The sequence below is a fragment of the Mixophyes fleayi genome, chromosome 7 (genome assembly GCF_038048845.1).
Source record: "Mixophyes fleayi isolate aMixFle1 chromosome 7, aMixFle1.hap1, whole genome shotgun sequence".
NCBI classification, from domain to species: Eukaryota; Metazoa; Chordata; class Amphibia; order Anura; family Limnodynastidae; genus Mixophyes; species Mixophyes fleayi.
In genome coordinates, this window is record NC_134408.1 from 135,668,710 (window position 1) to 135,682,144 (window position 13,435).

A 13,435-nucleotide genomic window follows, 5' to 3' on the forward strand; every position below is an offset into this window, starting at 1 on the left:
ATTGACTAAAGAAATGTCATCAGGGTTTATTTGGTAAACTGTTGTCCACTGGAATTTGACTTCTTGATTCCTATTACGTCCTTGAGTGCCACTGGTGATAATGTATTTTATTTAGACTTACTTGAATAGGCACATTGTTAATGCTATTATAGATCTTTTACTCTGTATTAAAAACATGTTAGTTCCACATTTTACAATATATATTATGCTAACGAACCCACGTCAAAGTCCCTTTCCTTCTGGTCAGTCCTACACTAAATACTAACATGAATTAAATTTGAATTTTAACATGATTATTACAGCACACAAACACACAGGTGTTTATTGGTTAAGTAGTGCTTGGGAGCAGAATAGCAGGCTGTTTTGTTGTGGGTGGGGTGACCGATGCCAACTAGTTGGCCCGGCGACTAGGCAGGAGGTCTGTGCCTAGACAGAGCCAGGGACGTCTGGTGTCATCCTGACAAAAGTGTGCTGTGTTATTTGTGATGGGTACAATAAAAAAGAAACAAGTTGTTGTGTCTGTTATCTGCTGGGCGTCACCATCACAATGTATATATATATATATATATATATATATATATATATATACATACTGTTACTCTGTTTATTAAATTTGTATTGTTTTTTACATTGTATCCTCTTCCATTTATTATACCGCCGTTGGAAGGGTGCCTATGTACTAGGATACAGCTGCCTACAAGGAAACATCTTCTGGCTATTATGCTCATATTTCTGGTACGCATATGATTTATTGCTCACACATATAAGTGGTGTGTGGTTTCTCTGGGCTAGATATTTTATATATATATACCCTGGTGAATTTTGAACTCTACACCCTTTAAATATCCTGTGGTGTTTCAAGTTTCACGTGGTGCATTATTCTTTGCATTACAATATTATGCTATGTTTGCCTTTTTCCACATTCCTCGATTGATCCCGAGTTGAGATCCAGTGTTACAGTTCTCAAAGAGGATCCACTCGAGTCTAGATCATACATCTTTACCTGACGGTACGCATATATAAACCCATTCTGTACTTTATTATCCTGGTATTACACTATGAGGCGCCCTGCCTGTGCTTTGTTCTAGTAATATATATATATATATATATATATATATATATATATATATATATATATATATACACACACACAAAGTAAACACAGGAACCAGGGAACCAGGAAACTAGCACATATGCAGACTGAATAACAAAGTCCAAATTTTATCAAGGCATCTGTATTAAGAGTCTGTATCCGGTGACCTTAACAAAATATGGTCCTTGCATGTGACTTCAGCGTACAAGAGTCATAGGATATGGTTTTCACTGTCATGTGACGCATGACCAATGTAACTCAAAAGAAGGTGGCGTTGCTTAATTAGAACGTTAACTATTTTATAGTCTATGTTAATAAACTGAATAATGTTGCAATTACTTTTACTATAATAGGCTGCACTTTTTTCTTGTTTAGCTTTTATTTTTAATGAAACATTCCATTAAATGATTTTCACAGGTGGAAAAAAGCGATTGCCATAATATATAATATAATGCTCACTGGACTCCTGTATGGCAAGTGTTGTTCTTAATAAAATAAAATAAAATATCAATGGATATATTAAACAGAACAATGTACTTGGTGTTGGATTTTAATTACAAGCGTAAGCCCCTGCTGGTTAACATTTCATTCAGACTATTGATTTTTGTGCCTGATCCCTGCTTTCCACATCAACAACCTTGGCAAGGTTTCCAGCGTACATCACAATGTAACTGAATTTGTTGTGTTAAACTACACAGTAATTCAGAGTGACACCCATTGTCAGTCACGGGGAGCGGAGCCTGTGTTATGGGGCTGTGTCACTCATCCCTTAGAAAACTGCTTTAGATGCCTAGCGTTCCGGAGCACAATTCATAAACTGATTTTAAAACTGAGCTGTTAGGTGAGGAAATGTGTACAGACAAATATGTCTAGCTGTTGCCAGTAAAAATTAGCCTGAAATACTACTGTGAACGCAATGAATAAAATGACAATAGCATTTTCCTTACCAAATAAGCGTGCAAACATACACATGAATGCAAAATATGTATTCATGCAAGAGCAAGCACTGGATGGAACAGAAAAGACATAGCTTTTGCAAAGCAAATGCAACTCATATTCTGTATATTTATACAATACAGATATCTAGGAAGTGAACCATTCACTCATGTCTCTGTTATTCTGTCATGCTGTACAATGAAGCTTGCTGGCTTTATGGCGTCCAGAACTTCCAGCTTAAACCTGCCCATACTGGCCCACTCTTCCGGACTGTCTGGGAAATTCCGGGTATGTCTTCCTGACTCCCAGGAGAGCAGGCCATTCTATCACACCCTGCCTACTTCCAAGTGAAGTGGGTGAGTTGGGGGCCTCCATTTATATTGCATCATTTTGACCGTGCCACCCATACCAAAATGACGGGATTGTGGCATTTCATAGCAAGACGGGGCCTATGTAATGTGATTGGCAAAACATGCCCCCGTCCGCACTTGGTACACGGGATATCCTGGAGGGAAGGGGAAAAAAAGTTGGTAAGTATGCCAGTGGTGTAACCACTGGAGGAGCCCATGTTGGGTTCCGGTGATATTGGTACATCCGCGCCATAGGCCCCCACTCTGCTATTCTGAGCATACGTGTAAGACGGCACGTAGGCTCTGAAGCCCTGTCTTTGCTTTTAGTCACAAAACAAGGTCCTACAGAGCGGATGGAAATGACCCCCCTCCCCCCTCCCAAATGTTGCTATTGGGCCTGATGATTGTGTTTTATTCCACTAGTCCACCAACACACATGCTGAAATGTCAGCCAGCCATAGTTTGGGATCCTCTCTACCATTTTTATAAGTAAAGATGTTGTTATATCAGTATTTACCAACAGTCTAGCCCTCTGCAGTTCTATTGAAAGGCCTTATAATAAAAACAAACATAAACATGGCAAGCTGGATGTCTGAAATTCATCGTTTGACAATACAGTCTTCCAATATCAACTCAATACCCTGTGCTGCGGGGACCCTGCTCTTTCCACTATCTAAGTTTCAGTCTGTGAATCTCTACTTCCTCTGTTCCCCTCCTCATTATACTGACACTGACTTTGTCACATTCAGCCCTGTCCTCACTAACAGAGTCACACAACTGGACGGGTCACTGCCTCCCACAAGATCGGGAGACTCATGTTCTGAAATGCTCCATAGTGTTTAGAGCATTCTGATGATCCGATTGGCTATAGGTAGTTCTATCCCTGCCCACTTCAAAACCGGGGACACATAAATGAGCAGGAATGAAGACCGACAACAAAAGGGTGCTCTGTCCCTAATCACAGGCATTTTATGTAGACACTATAATGAGCACAGTGGATGGCTCTTTTCTGCTTTCAGATTCTATGGGGGGGGGGGCGAGATTCAATTCAATGTGATGTGCCTCCAGAACAACTTGCGGAGACACCCCGAGGAGATGTCCAGCCTGAAATCTCAGCTCATTTTCCCTCCCTCCCCGACGAGGTGCGCAGAAAAATGAGCGGAGATTTCTTACCGTAATATGCGGAAATGTACTCAGCCGGATGTTGTGATGTCAAGTGCTACATCGCTTTGCATTGAATCTCAGCCAATGTTTTAAAACTTTGGCACCAGATGATGTTTGTGGCTGCTCTCCACTAACAGTAAATGACACTGGCTGTTATGATTACAGCTTTTCTCAAAAGAATGACTGAATAACAACAATAAAAATAATCTTGGGAATAAACAAAGTAAGAGTAAAGCAGGATAACGTTATTCAACACCAACAGAAAAAAACAAATAATACAAAAGTGCTAACAGTCAAGATGCAATTAATGCGCCAAGTCTAAAAAGCGCACTGAATATGGGTACACACAAAATACTTATTAATCAATGAGATAATAGATGACTACACCATGAAAACAGATTAATATTAATGGTTTTATAAATCGTGAACCTTATATTTTTACGGTATCATAACATTTAGTCATATTAATATAAATTTACAAGTTTCATAATCAAATTATGGCTGAGCACAAACACAGGGGTCTCACGACCAATCAGGAGACTTCTGGCCAAGAAACATACAATGGATGGAGTTATTTATGGAGGTACACTTGGTGAGCTGAGACGGAACAGGGGAGCCAAGAGGGGCGATGGTGGAGAGGTCAAATTAGAGGGAAGAAGAGATGTTCTTTTAAGCGCCAATTGGAGTGATGGCATTTACAGTGGATATAACAGCCCTCGGGGGTAGGGGGAGCATTTTACCAAGTGGATTTATGTACACAGTGGTAATAACTGGTACCAGTGGTGCATATCTGGTATCACGTACAAGTTGGGTCTTTGTAAGAAGCCCAAGATCCCCAAACCAACCAAAACGACAAGTATGACATACACAGTAAGAAAACCACAATAACTGTAATCCCAAAATCTTAACAGCACACCAGCCTTTTCAGTGGCCCAACAAACCCATTTATGTAATGCTGCCATGCAAGGCTTTGGGGGCTATTTGTTCCTTTTCTCCAGGCCGCCATGATCAGTATAACTGCTTAATTCAACATTTAAGATAAAGTTGCATTGTTGGATGATTTTCTCCCAATATATTTACTTTGCACAAAGTTCTTACCCAAACTGGATCTAGTGTTTGAGCGTTCGATTATCGCCCTCCGGCTTGGATTGTTCAGCACTGATCTCTTGGCAAGAGAAATGTCAGCAGTCACTCTTGTGATGGATATCCTTTAAAAAAAAAACAGGAAACCGTAACATATTAAAATAAAAGTCTTGTATGCAAAACATGATTTGTATAACAAAATCCATGTAGATTAGGGTAATAATGCATGGGTTCTCTCTTTTTTTTGCAATTGAAAACCTGCAACCAAATTTCAAATATTGTGTAATTGTGCATGTTTTCCATGAGAGTAAACCATAAATTGTTATCACAATGGAGGCAGACATTTTGTGGGCTAAACAAGATGCACTGTACATCATGTGGTATATTTACTAAGCTGCGGGTTTCAAAAAGTGGAGATGTTGCCTATAGCAACCAATCAGATTCTAGCTGTCATTTTGTAGAATGAACTAAATAAATGATAACTAGAATCTGATTGGTTGCTATAGGCAACATCTCCACCTTTTCAAATCCGCAGTTTAGTAAATATACCCCCATGTCTCACTGATATCACTGGATCCTACTGCATTAACAGGCAGCATTCTCAAGCATATTGGTTCAGCCCACAAAATGGCTGCCTCCGCTGTGCTACTTTGCCCTTGCATGAGCCATCTCCCTGTCCACAATAAACATGATCTGTTCACTTGTGTAAAACTTTATTGTTCTTCACAAAGGAACTAAAAACAGCAAATAACACAAGGCCTGCTTGCTATGTAATATTTGTCAACCCATATTATGTGCCATGGCCATGTCCGTGATTTTTCTTTCCCTCACCTCCCATCAAACCTGTGCTTCAGGAAGTCAAAAAGAGCTTTCTGCATCATGTCCGTCACCTTTCCAGGAGATTGGGATTTCAGGTTGGAATGGAGAGAAAAAATAGAGAAAGGTAAGAAAGAAAGGAGAGTAAACAGAGAAGGACAGCGTAAAGGTGAATAACAACCGCTCTGTATATTTTGCAGACAGAGTTAACTACAAGTAATCAGCAATGTATTAATAATCTAATCTTATTGTTTGCTCAGAGAGGAATCAATTATCACCCACAAATATATTCTTGCACGTTTCTCTCTCTCTCTCTCTTTGAAGGGAAATATGCAAAATGCCCCAGTTCTGAGAAACAGTGTTCAGTGCTGGGAGGAGAGAGTCACTTCATAAAGCTTTAACAGACAGACGAGCAATTTTTATTTTTATCCTATTTGCTCCATTAACATTGTGTTTCTATTGGGTATTTGCTATCACTATCTAATATCTACCTCATATCTATGTGTCTATCTATCTATCTATCTCATATCTATGTGTCTATCTATATATCTCATATCTATCTATCTATCTATCTATCTATCTCGTATCTATGTGTCTATCTATCTATCTATCTATCTCATATCTATGTGTCTATCTATATATCTATCTATCTCATATCTATGTGTCTATCTATATATCTCATATCTATCTATCTATCTATCTATCTATCTATCTATCTATCTATCTCGTATCTATGTGTCTATCTATCTATCTATCTATCTCATATCTATGTGTCTATCTATATATCTATCTATCTCATATCTATGTGTCTATCTATCTATCTCATATCTATCTATCTATCTATCTCATATCTATCTATCTATCTATCTATCTATCTATCTATCTCATATCTATGTGTCTGTCTATCTATCTATCTATCTATCTCATATCTATGTGTCTATCTATCTATCTATCTCATGTCTATCTATCTATCTATCTATCTATCTCATATCTATCTATCTCATATCTATGTGTCTATCTATCTATCTCATATCTATGTGTCTATCTATCTATCTCATATCTATCTATCTATCTATCTATCTCAATCTCATATCTATCTATCTATCTCATATCTATCTATCTATCTCATATCTATCTATCTCATATCTATCTATCTCATATCTATCTATCTCATATCTATCTATCTATCTATCTATCTATCTCATATCTATCTATCTATCTAATATCTTTCTATCTATCTATCCGTCTATCTCATATCTATCTATCTAATATATATCTCATATCTATCTATCTATCTAATATCTATATATCTATCTATCTATCTATCTATCTATCTATCTATCTATCTATCTATCTATCAAATATCTATCTATCTATCTATCCATCTACCTCATATCTATCTCTCTATCTTTCTCATATATATGTTTATCTCTCTATCTATTATAGACTATATTATAAATGCTCTTGAAAAACCTAGAAATCACACAGCTGTATGTAGTGCAAGAGGTTCATATTTTAAACAGCTCATTCATTCTTTTGAGGGGGATTCCAGCTATCTATTGTCCCCCTGTACTTATGTACTTTACAGTGAATTTACCTGTCGTGTTTGTTCAAGACAGCTTTGGTCTTTCTTTTTTAATCTGCATCTCCCCTTGTCTGCTGTAATTTCTTGAGTAAAGCACTGTTTGCTGCATCGGATTTGACAGCATTTAACTGGGGGTGCTTTGGAGAGGGGGTGCATTTGGTGCCTTAGAGGACGGCATCTAAATTTGTTGTCAGCAGCTACAACCAATTAGATGCCTATCAGATGCCGTCTTTAGCATATTACTGTAAAAAGAAAGATGTTCCCTGCCACTGTGCTTTGGTTTGTGGAAAGATAATATAATAATATAAGATTCTATTTTCTTTTTCATGAAGTCATCTAGCTAAATCCTAATTTGTCGGTTATTGCTGCCATTGCAGCTTTATGTTAGGGTGACAAGAATAATTGCTAGTCCTCAGTTACTAATGACATGGTTTTAAAAATATTGTAAGTTTTTCCTGCTCTCTTCATATGTTTTGCAGGATAAAACTATAATTCCACTCTCAAAGAAGTATCTTAATCATTATGGATAACTGCAGATTCAAATTCAAACTACATTTTGTGTTACCTTTGTTGCAGATGTTAGGCTTTCAGAATTTAAACGCTAGTTGCTGTAACAATGCTGCATGTATCATGAAGTCACATGTAGAGAAAGATGTTATATAGTTGTTTTCTAATACTTACGAAGTTGTAATGTGTGATGGATTGTGTACTTTTTTTTGCCACAAAGTTGTCATGTAACTACGGGCTACCCTTCTCCAGTAAGGCTGTATTTTGAAAAGACATAGTTTAAAAAAACACTGGGGTCCAAGGCAACGGAAACAGAATATAACATATTATATTCCATTTTTACCGGATATTACTCTAATTCCACACCTTATAAGGCATGCTTAACAAGAAAAACAGGGGTTTTTTTCTGAGAAGCTGCCCACATTTACACATCAAATGCTGTGAGCCAACTTCCTGTGAAATTCTTTGCTCCTCCTTTGAGGAATTGAATAAGCCTTGGTGGGTCTATTTATTCACTACTTTGGAAGTAAGCCACAATGCACAGGAACTTTCATAAGTCATTACTTATTCCTAGAATAACCTAAACTAACTCAGAGACACATTGCTATAAGTTTTATAACTACAATTGTTTAAAGGTGGCATTGTCCTTTAAGATTTGCTATTTCTTTATTAACTGCACATATTACATTATTACAATATATTTTCATTATACAATTGCTCAATCCATAGATATGCTATAATACCGTGCACATATATATGATTTATGCAATAAAACTTCAAACTCCTGACAGATAAGAGATTAATTCTGGTAAGATCTCTGTAGGCCACATAAACACGGTACAGAAGGAAGGAGCAGAGGCAATATAGATAAAGGTTACAGATGGATAAAAAAAGATAAGGAGGATGGTGACTGGGAAACTGAGGTAAGTCATTTTTGCAGGATTTGAAAGCTCACATTATTATTATTTTGTGTGTATGTGTGTTAAATTTCCTTTAATGAGTAACAACTAATACATGCACCTCTAATTAATGGACTTGTTTATGCAAATGTTAGTTTGTTGCCTTACACAGGTCCATACCAACAAACATTCTCTATTATTGGTTGGACTGTCCCAATTCACAGACCACAAAAGGGGTGTGGCCTCATGGTACTGTGGACGTGGTTTGTCCTTGTTGAGTTTTGGTTGGATCTGGGCGTGGTTTAGGGGGATCTTAGGAAGGGCCTAATTGTGTCTAGATTTTGTTGGGCGGTATGCAGGTCTGTAAAAAACACACGCTGAGAGGTTGGGCTTATCACAGTCACCAGCCATGGGGAAGTGGGCTGGTCATGACAGCACAATACAACAAATCACTCCTCTTTGAATGATAAGCCCCATTCCGCCCTGTGATATCCTAGCAGCCAGTGTAAATTCTGCTGTATCCATGAGGATAAAGATGACCAGCTACATATGAATAGATATAAACCGGGTTTTGCCAACACACTATATTAAAGTTGATATGTCCTGCCAATACTTTGATTCTATTACGGACGTTAATGAAGACGGAACCTTGATATTTGTACATTACATTACATATATTTCATATTTTCCTGTTGGATGATGCACCTAAATCCGTTACTCCAATAATCACTTGTAATTCATTTACATACCTCATAACCTTTCAGTGACGGACCAACTAATACTACCGGCCGCATGGATGGCACAACATCGTAAGGCGGAACATGTTCAGTCTGAAATCACAATAATATTCCATTAGGGAACTCATACCACTGGCATTCAGAGACCGATCAGTGGAATGCAGCGTAAGCAACTCACCACTTTCTGCTTCTGTTTGGCTAGAAAACAAAGAGAGTGCAGTCATTTACTCCATCAAAACAACTTAAATATATAGATTTTCCTTGGCAAGGGGTATCGGTAACAGTAAAATATGTACTAATCTAATCTTTTGGGCCTGAGTAGCGTTGTTAACTCCTGATTTTCAACACATGTCTCTGTATCTTGAAGATTGCTGTTAAATTAAATGTTGGTATAATTTTCAAATGCTGTGTCAGGAAAAAATGGTGATCGTCTGTTAATTTGAGAAAAATATTTTCACATAAAAATGTATTTATTCCAGAGTTGGCAACACTGCAACTTTCAAAAATGTAAATACACAGCTACAGCTCATGTCCTTTCAGGTTATTGTTGGCATATATTGGCAGATGTCTTGGGTCATTGTTTTACCAAACATTACTCAATGTGTTTCAAAGTAAATTTGAAATTAAAACTTTGCAAGACTGGTACGTCTCTATGGTTCTTAGGCCTCACCAAATTACCCACATGTCTGGTCATTTAGCATTACAGATAAGGGGGAGCATAACACAATTGATATCAGGACAACCATGGTGACACCCTAGGTGTCGCATCCCACCTCTTACACCCCCCCACCCTACAACCGGCAGTGTTTTAGAAACCCCCTGAACACTAGCACCCTAGGCAGCTGAAACAGAGTATAATATCTGACTTTCCATTTTTACAAGTAACTGGACATTACTCTCCTCCCCCACCTTATATGGCAAACTTAACTAGTTTTTTCTTTGAGAAGCTGCCTACATTTACATATCAAATGCTGTCAGACAATTTCCTGTGGAATTCCTTGCTCCTCTCTTTAGGAATTGAATAAGTCTGTGTGGGTCTATTCATTCACTATTCTGGAAGCTGGACACTGAGAGACACACATTCTTCCCTCTTCAATGGACACAATGCACAGGAACGCTCATAAGCCTTCCTAGTCTGTGGTAATATTTGATCATGAAAGAATATATAATGGTTAAACGTGTATAATATGTTCAGTGTTTAGTGGTAATGGTATGGTGATATAGATATATATATATATATATATATATATATATATATATATAGGTGTGTGTGTACACACAATGTTTATTGGTAAAGTGTTTGTAGAATGTTTATTTAAGTTAACACTGTACAATAAGTGATACTGTTAAGTGTTAGAAAATGGTTGTTTTAATTGGATCTTGTAACTTAAATGGGAAAGATAGTTTTTGGATTAGTAAGTAAAATTGTAAGTGATTTAAGTGATTGTTACTTGGGAAAAGTTACATGGTACTCAGTGTCGGACTGGGGCATGAAGGGCCCACCGGGGGACTGCAACACTAGGGGCCCACCAGAGGGGGTGTGGTCAGCAATCATAGAGGCGGGACCAGACACTAGAGGGGGAGTGGTCAGTCCACTAAGGACAGCTAGCACCTTACTGTAGTATATAAAGAATGCAGTATGTGTATAAAGAATATACAGTCTTGACCTGCCCCTTAGATTGGGCAGAACAGTCACCAAAAATTAGGCTTGGCTAACCTGTGGCACTCCAGGTGTTGTGAAACTACAAGCCCCAGCATGCTTTGCCAATATATAGCAGCTTATTGCTGGAAGGGTATGCTGGGACTTGTAGTTTCACAACACCTGGAGTACCACAGGTTAGTCAAGCCTGCGCTAGAATCAGAACATTTGACAAACTGTCCTACCTCTTGTTGTCACTTTTATATAATGTGTGTGTATATATGTATGTGTATGTATATGTATGTATATATATATATATATATATATATATATATATATATGAGAATTCTGTCTCATGCTGCAAGTCCTGTAAAAAAAATTGCTGCAGCTTCTCTGGTCCTTAGTCCTTCAGGGAGCAGACAGTCAGCTGACAGGAGGAGGGGGCAGGTCACATGATCGCAACTGCGATCTTATGTGAAAGATGACTGGCTGTCACTGACAGCCAGTCATCTGCAGCAGCAGGAACGCAGAGGAGGACAGCGGGGACGCCGAGGAGGACAGCTGGGACGCCGAAGAGGACATCGACCCCCAGGTGAGCTGGATGAGCTCCGCCCACTTCTAGAAGGGGGTGGGGCTGTAGGGTAGCGGGGCCTACCGGTGATTTTTTGGGCCAGTCCGACGCTGATGGTACTTGTAAAGCCTGGAGTGTGTGATTTTGGTTTAACGATGGCTAGATTGAAGAAATGCAGTTTCATTCTGGACAAATTGAGTCTGTGTAACAGTAATAGTTTCCATGTAAGTAATGGCTGCTAGACAAAGATGTGTGTTATGGACTTTTAGTAATAGAATGTATTATTGTTGACATTAAGAACTGGGCTTGTTGCTATAGTTCCAAAGGTTGCATTGTTACTTTTGGAGTTTTAGTATTGATATTGCTATTGTATAGTTTAATACGGACTGTATTTTGTGATAAGCATGTTACATAGTTGTGTATATAGGTCGGATTAGTGATATACTGTACTTGTTTTATAGATTATTACTGCATGGGGATTGAATGGTATAAATACTGTGTTTTGTTAAAGATGGCCTCCAGTGGGCCATGTGCTAAAAATGTCCTCCAGTGGGCCATGTGCTAAAGATGGCTGCCATTGGGCCATGTGCTTGCTGATAGGAACTGAAATAATCTAGATAGCAAGGGAATTGTATCTAAATCTATCACACACACACACACACACACACACACACATGTGCACACAAATCTGAGATACATACATTTATACAGAGATAGGACAGGCACACATTGATAACACATTTTAAGTAGGCAATGCATTGTATTTGGTGTAATATATATTATGCTTTCTACATTGTGTTATATGTTTGTATGTGTAAAGACTGTTACTGAAAATACCTATTGTTAATAAGAATACACATCTTAAATGAGACTTTGGAAAATCATTTGATATGATTATCCTTATTTACTGTATTATACTGTGTGTATCAGAGTAAATTGTGCAGACATTGAAATAGAAATGGGTTTAAACTAGAACCTGCCCTTTGTGAGTTGTAATGAAGGTAGGTATTAATGGTCATTAGCATAGTAGTATATTTATCTCACCATTGGACCCTCAAGTGTTACTGGAGACCAATAACAGACTCAGGAAATATCACGGTTTTTATGTACCCTTTTACTGCGGTCCCCTAGGTCACCTACTGGTTTCCCCAGCCCTGAGCATGGGCAGTAATTTGCTGTAAATGTATTTCTTATTAAAGGATTGCAAATATTCTTTCATTTTCATGGTAATTTAGACATCCTGGGCACTATTTATTTGGTCTCTAGCCGATATAAACTTCAGTTGAGAGAGCAACATGTTAAATAGTTTTAAGTTTCTCTGTGCAGCATGAAATATGTTCTATTGTTTTATAGAGAAATAAAGCAAAGATAAACACTATAGGACCCTATATATGTTTTAAGACTATAGTTGTTGCTGGAGTGGAGTACAAACACCTTAAAAGGATCATGCACCCCTTTGTTTAAATGATAGTAGTCTTAAATTGTAAACAGTAGTAATCGTTTTATAGCAGAAAAATAATATTTTTTATCAATTTGATCATTTTTCAATAAATCAAATTTTACATAAATAAAGCGGCTACTCATTTTTCAGTCTTGCAATAGTTGGTCATCGTGATCCACTGCACTGAATGAAATGAGGAAAGCATTCTGGCTGAAAGCTCACATGTGATTTGATGTGTGTTCACATCAAGCAATCTCTGGCTGACATCCAATTACGCGTTGTCCTCATTGGCCTGGAACGCCCGCTGTTTTCAGTCCGGGAAGCGTCTTTCAGCAGGTTGTGTTACAAGATGTGATAAGCTTTTTTAGATCTGTGTAATAAGGTGGTCACTATGGGCAACCGCACCCGTTTTACTCGTTGGACCAGTGTTCAGAGATGCCCCTGCATATGCGGAAAAGGGACTGCGGCAAGTCAAAAGCACTGATTTCTGAGTAAATATTTTCTTTTCCCATTTGATTGCAGATATTCAATTTTCAACCTCATGATTCATTTAGCTTCCTTGCCAGGGGCAGGCTGGGCTGGGGGGCAGGGGGGCATCTGCTCCCCCAGGCCAG

General features: G+C 38.2%; 1 protein-coding gene across 1 annotated transcript in view; it reads right to left on the bottom strand.

Annotated features, from left to right (window-relative positions):
- Positions 1–13,435, bottom strand: part of CACNB4 (calcium voltage-gated channel auxiliary subunit beta 4) — a 70,693-nt gene that overhangs the window by 13,662 nt on the left and 43,596 nt on the right. The window contains exons 6-9 of the mRNA XM_075180880.1: positions 9,349–9,368; positions 9,183–9,263; positions 5,458–5,516; positions 4,642–4,751 (exon numbers count right to left, since the gene is read on the bottom strand). Coding sequence (XP_075036981.1) covers positions 4,642–4,751; positions 5,458–5,516; positions 9,183–9,263; positions 9,349–9,368 — 270 coding nt within the window. The remainder of the gene's footprint in view (positions 1–4,641; positions 4,752–5,457; positions 5,517–9,182; positions 9,264–9,348; positions 9,369–13,435) is intronic.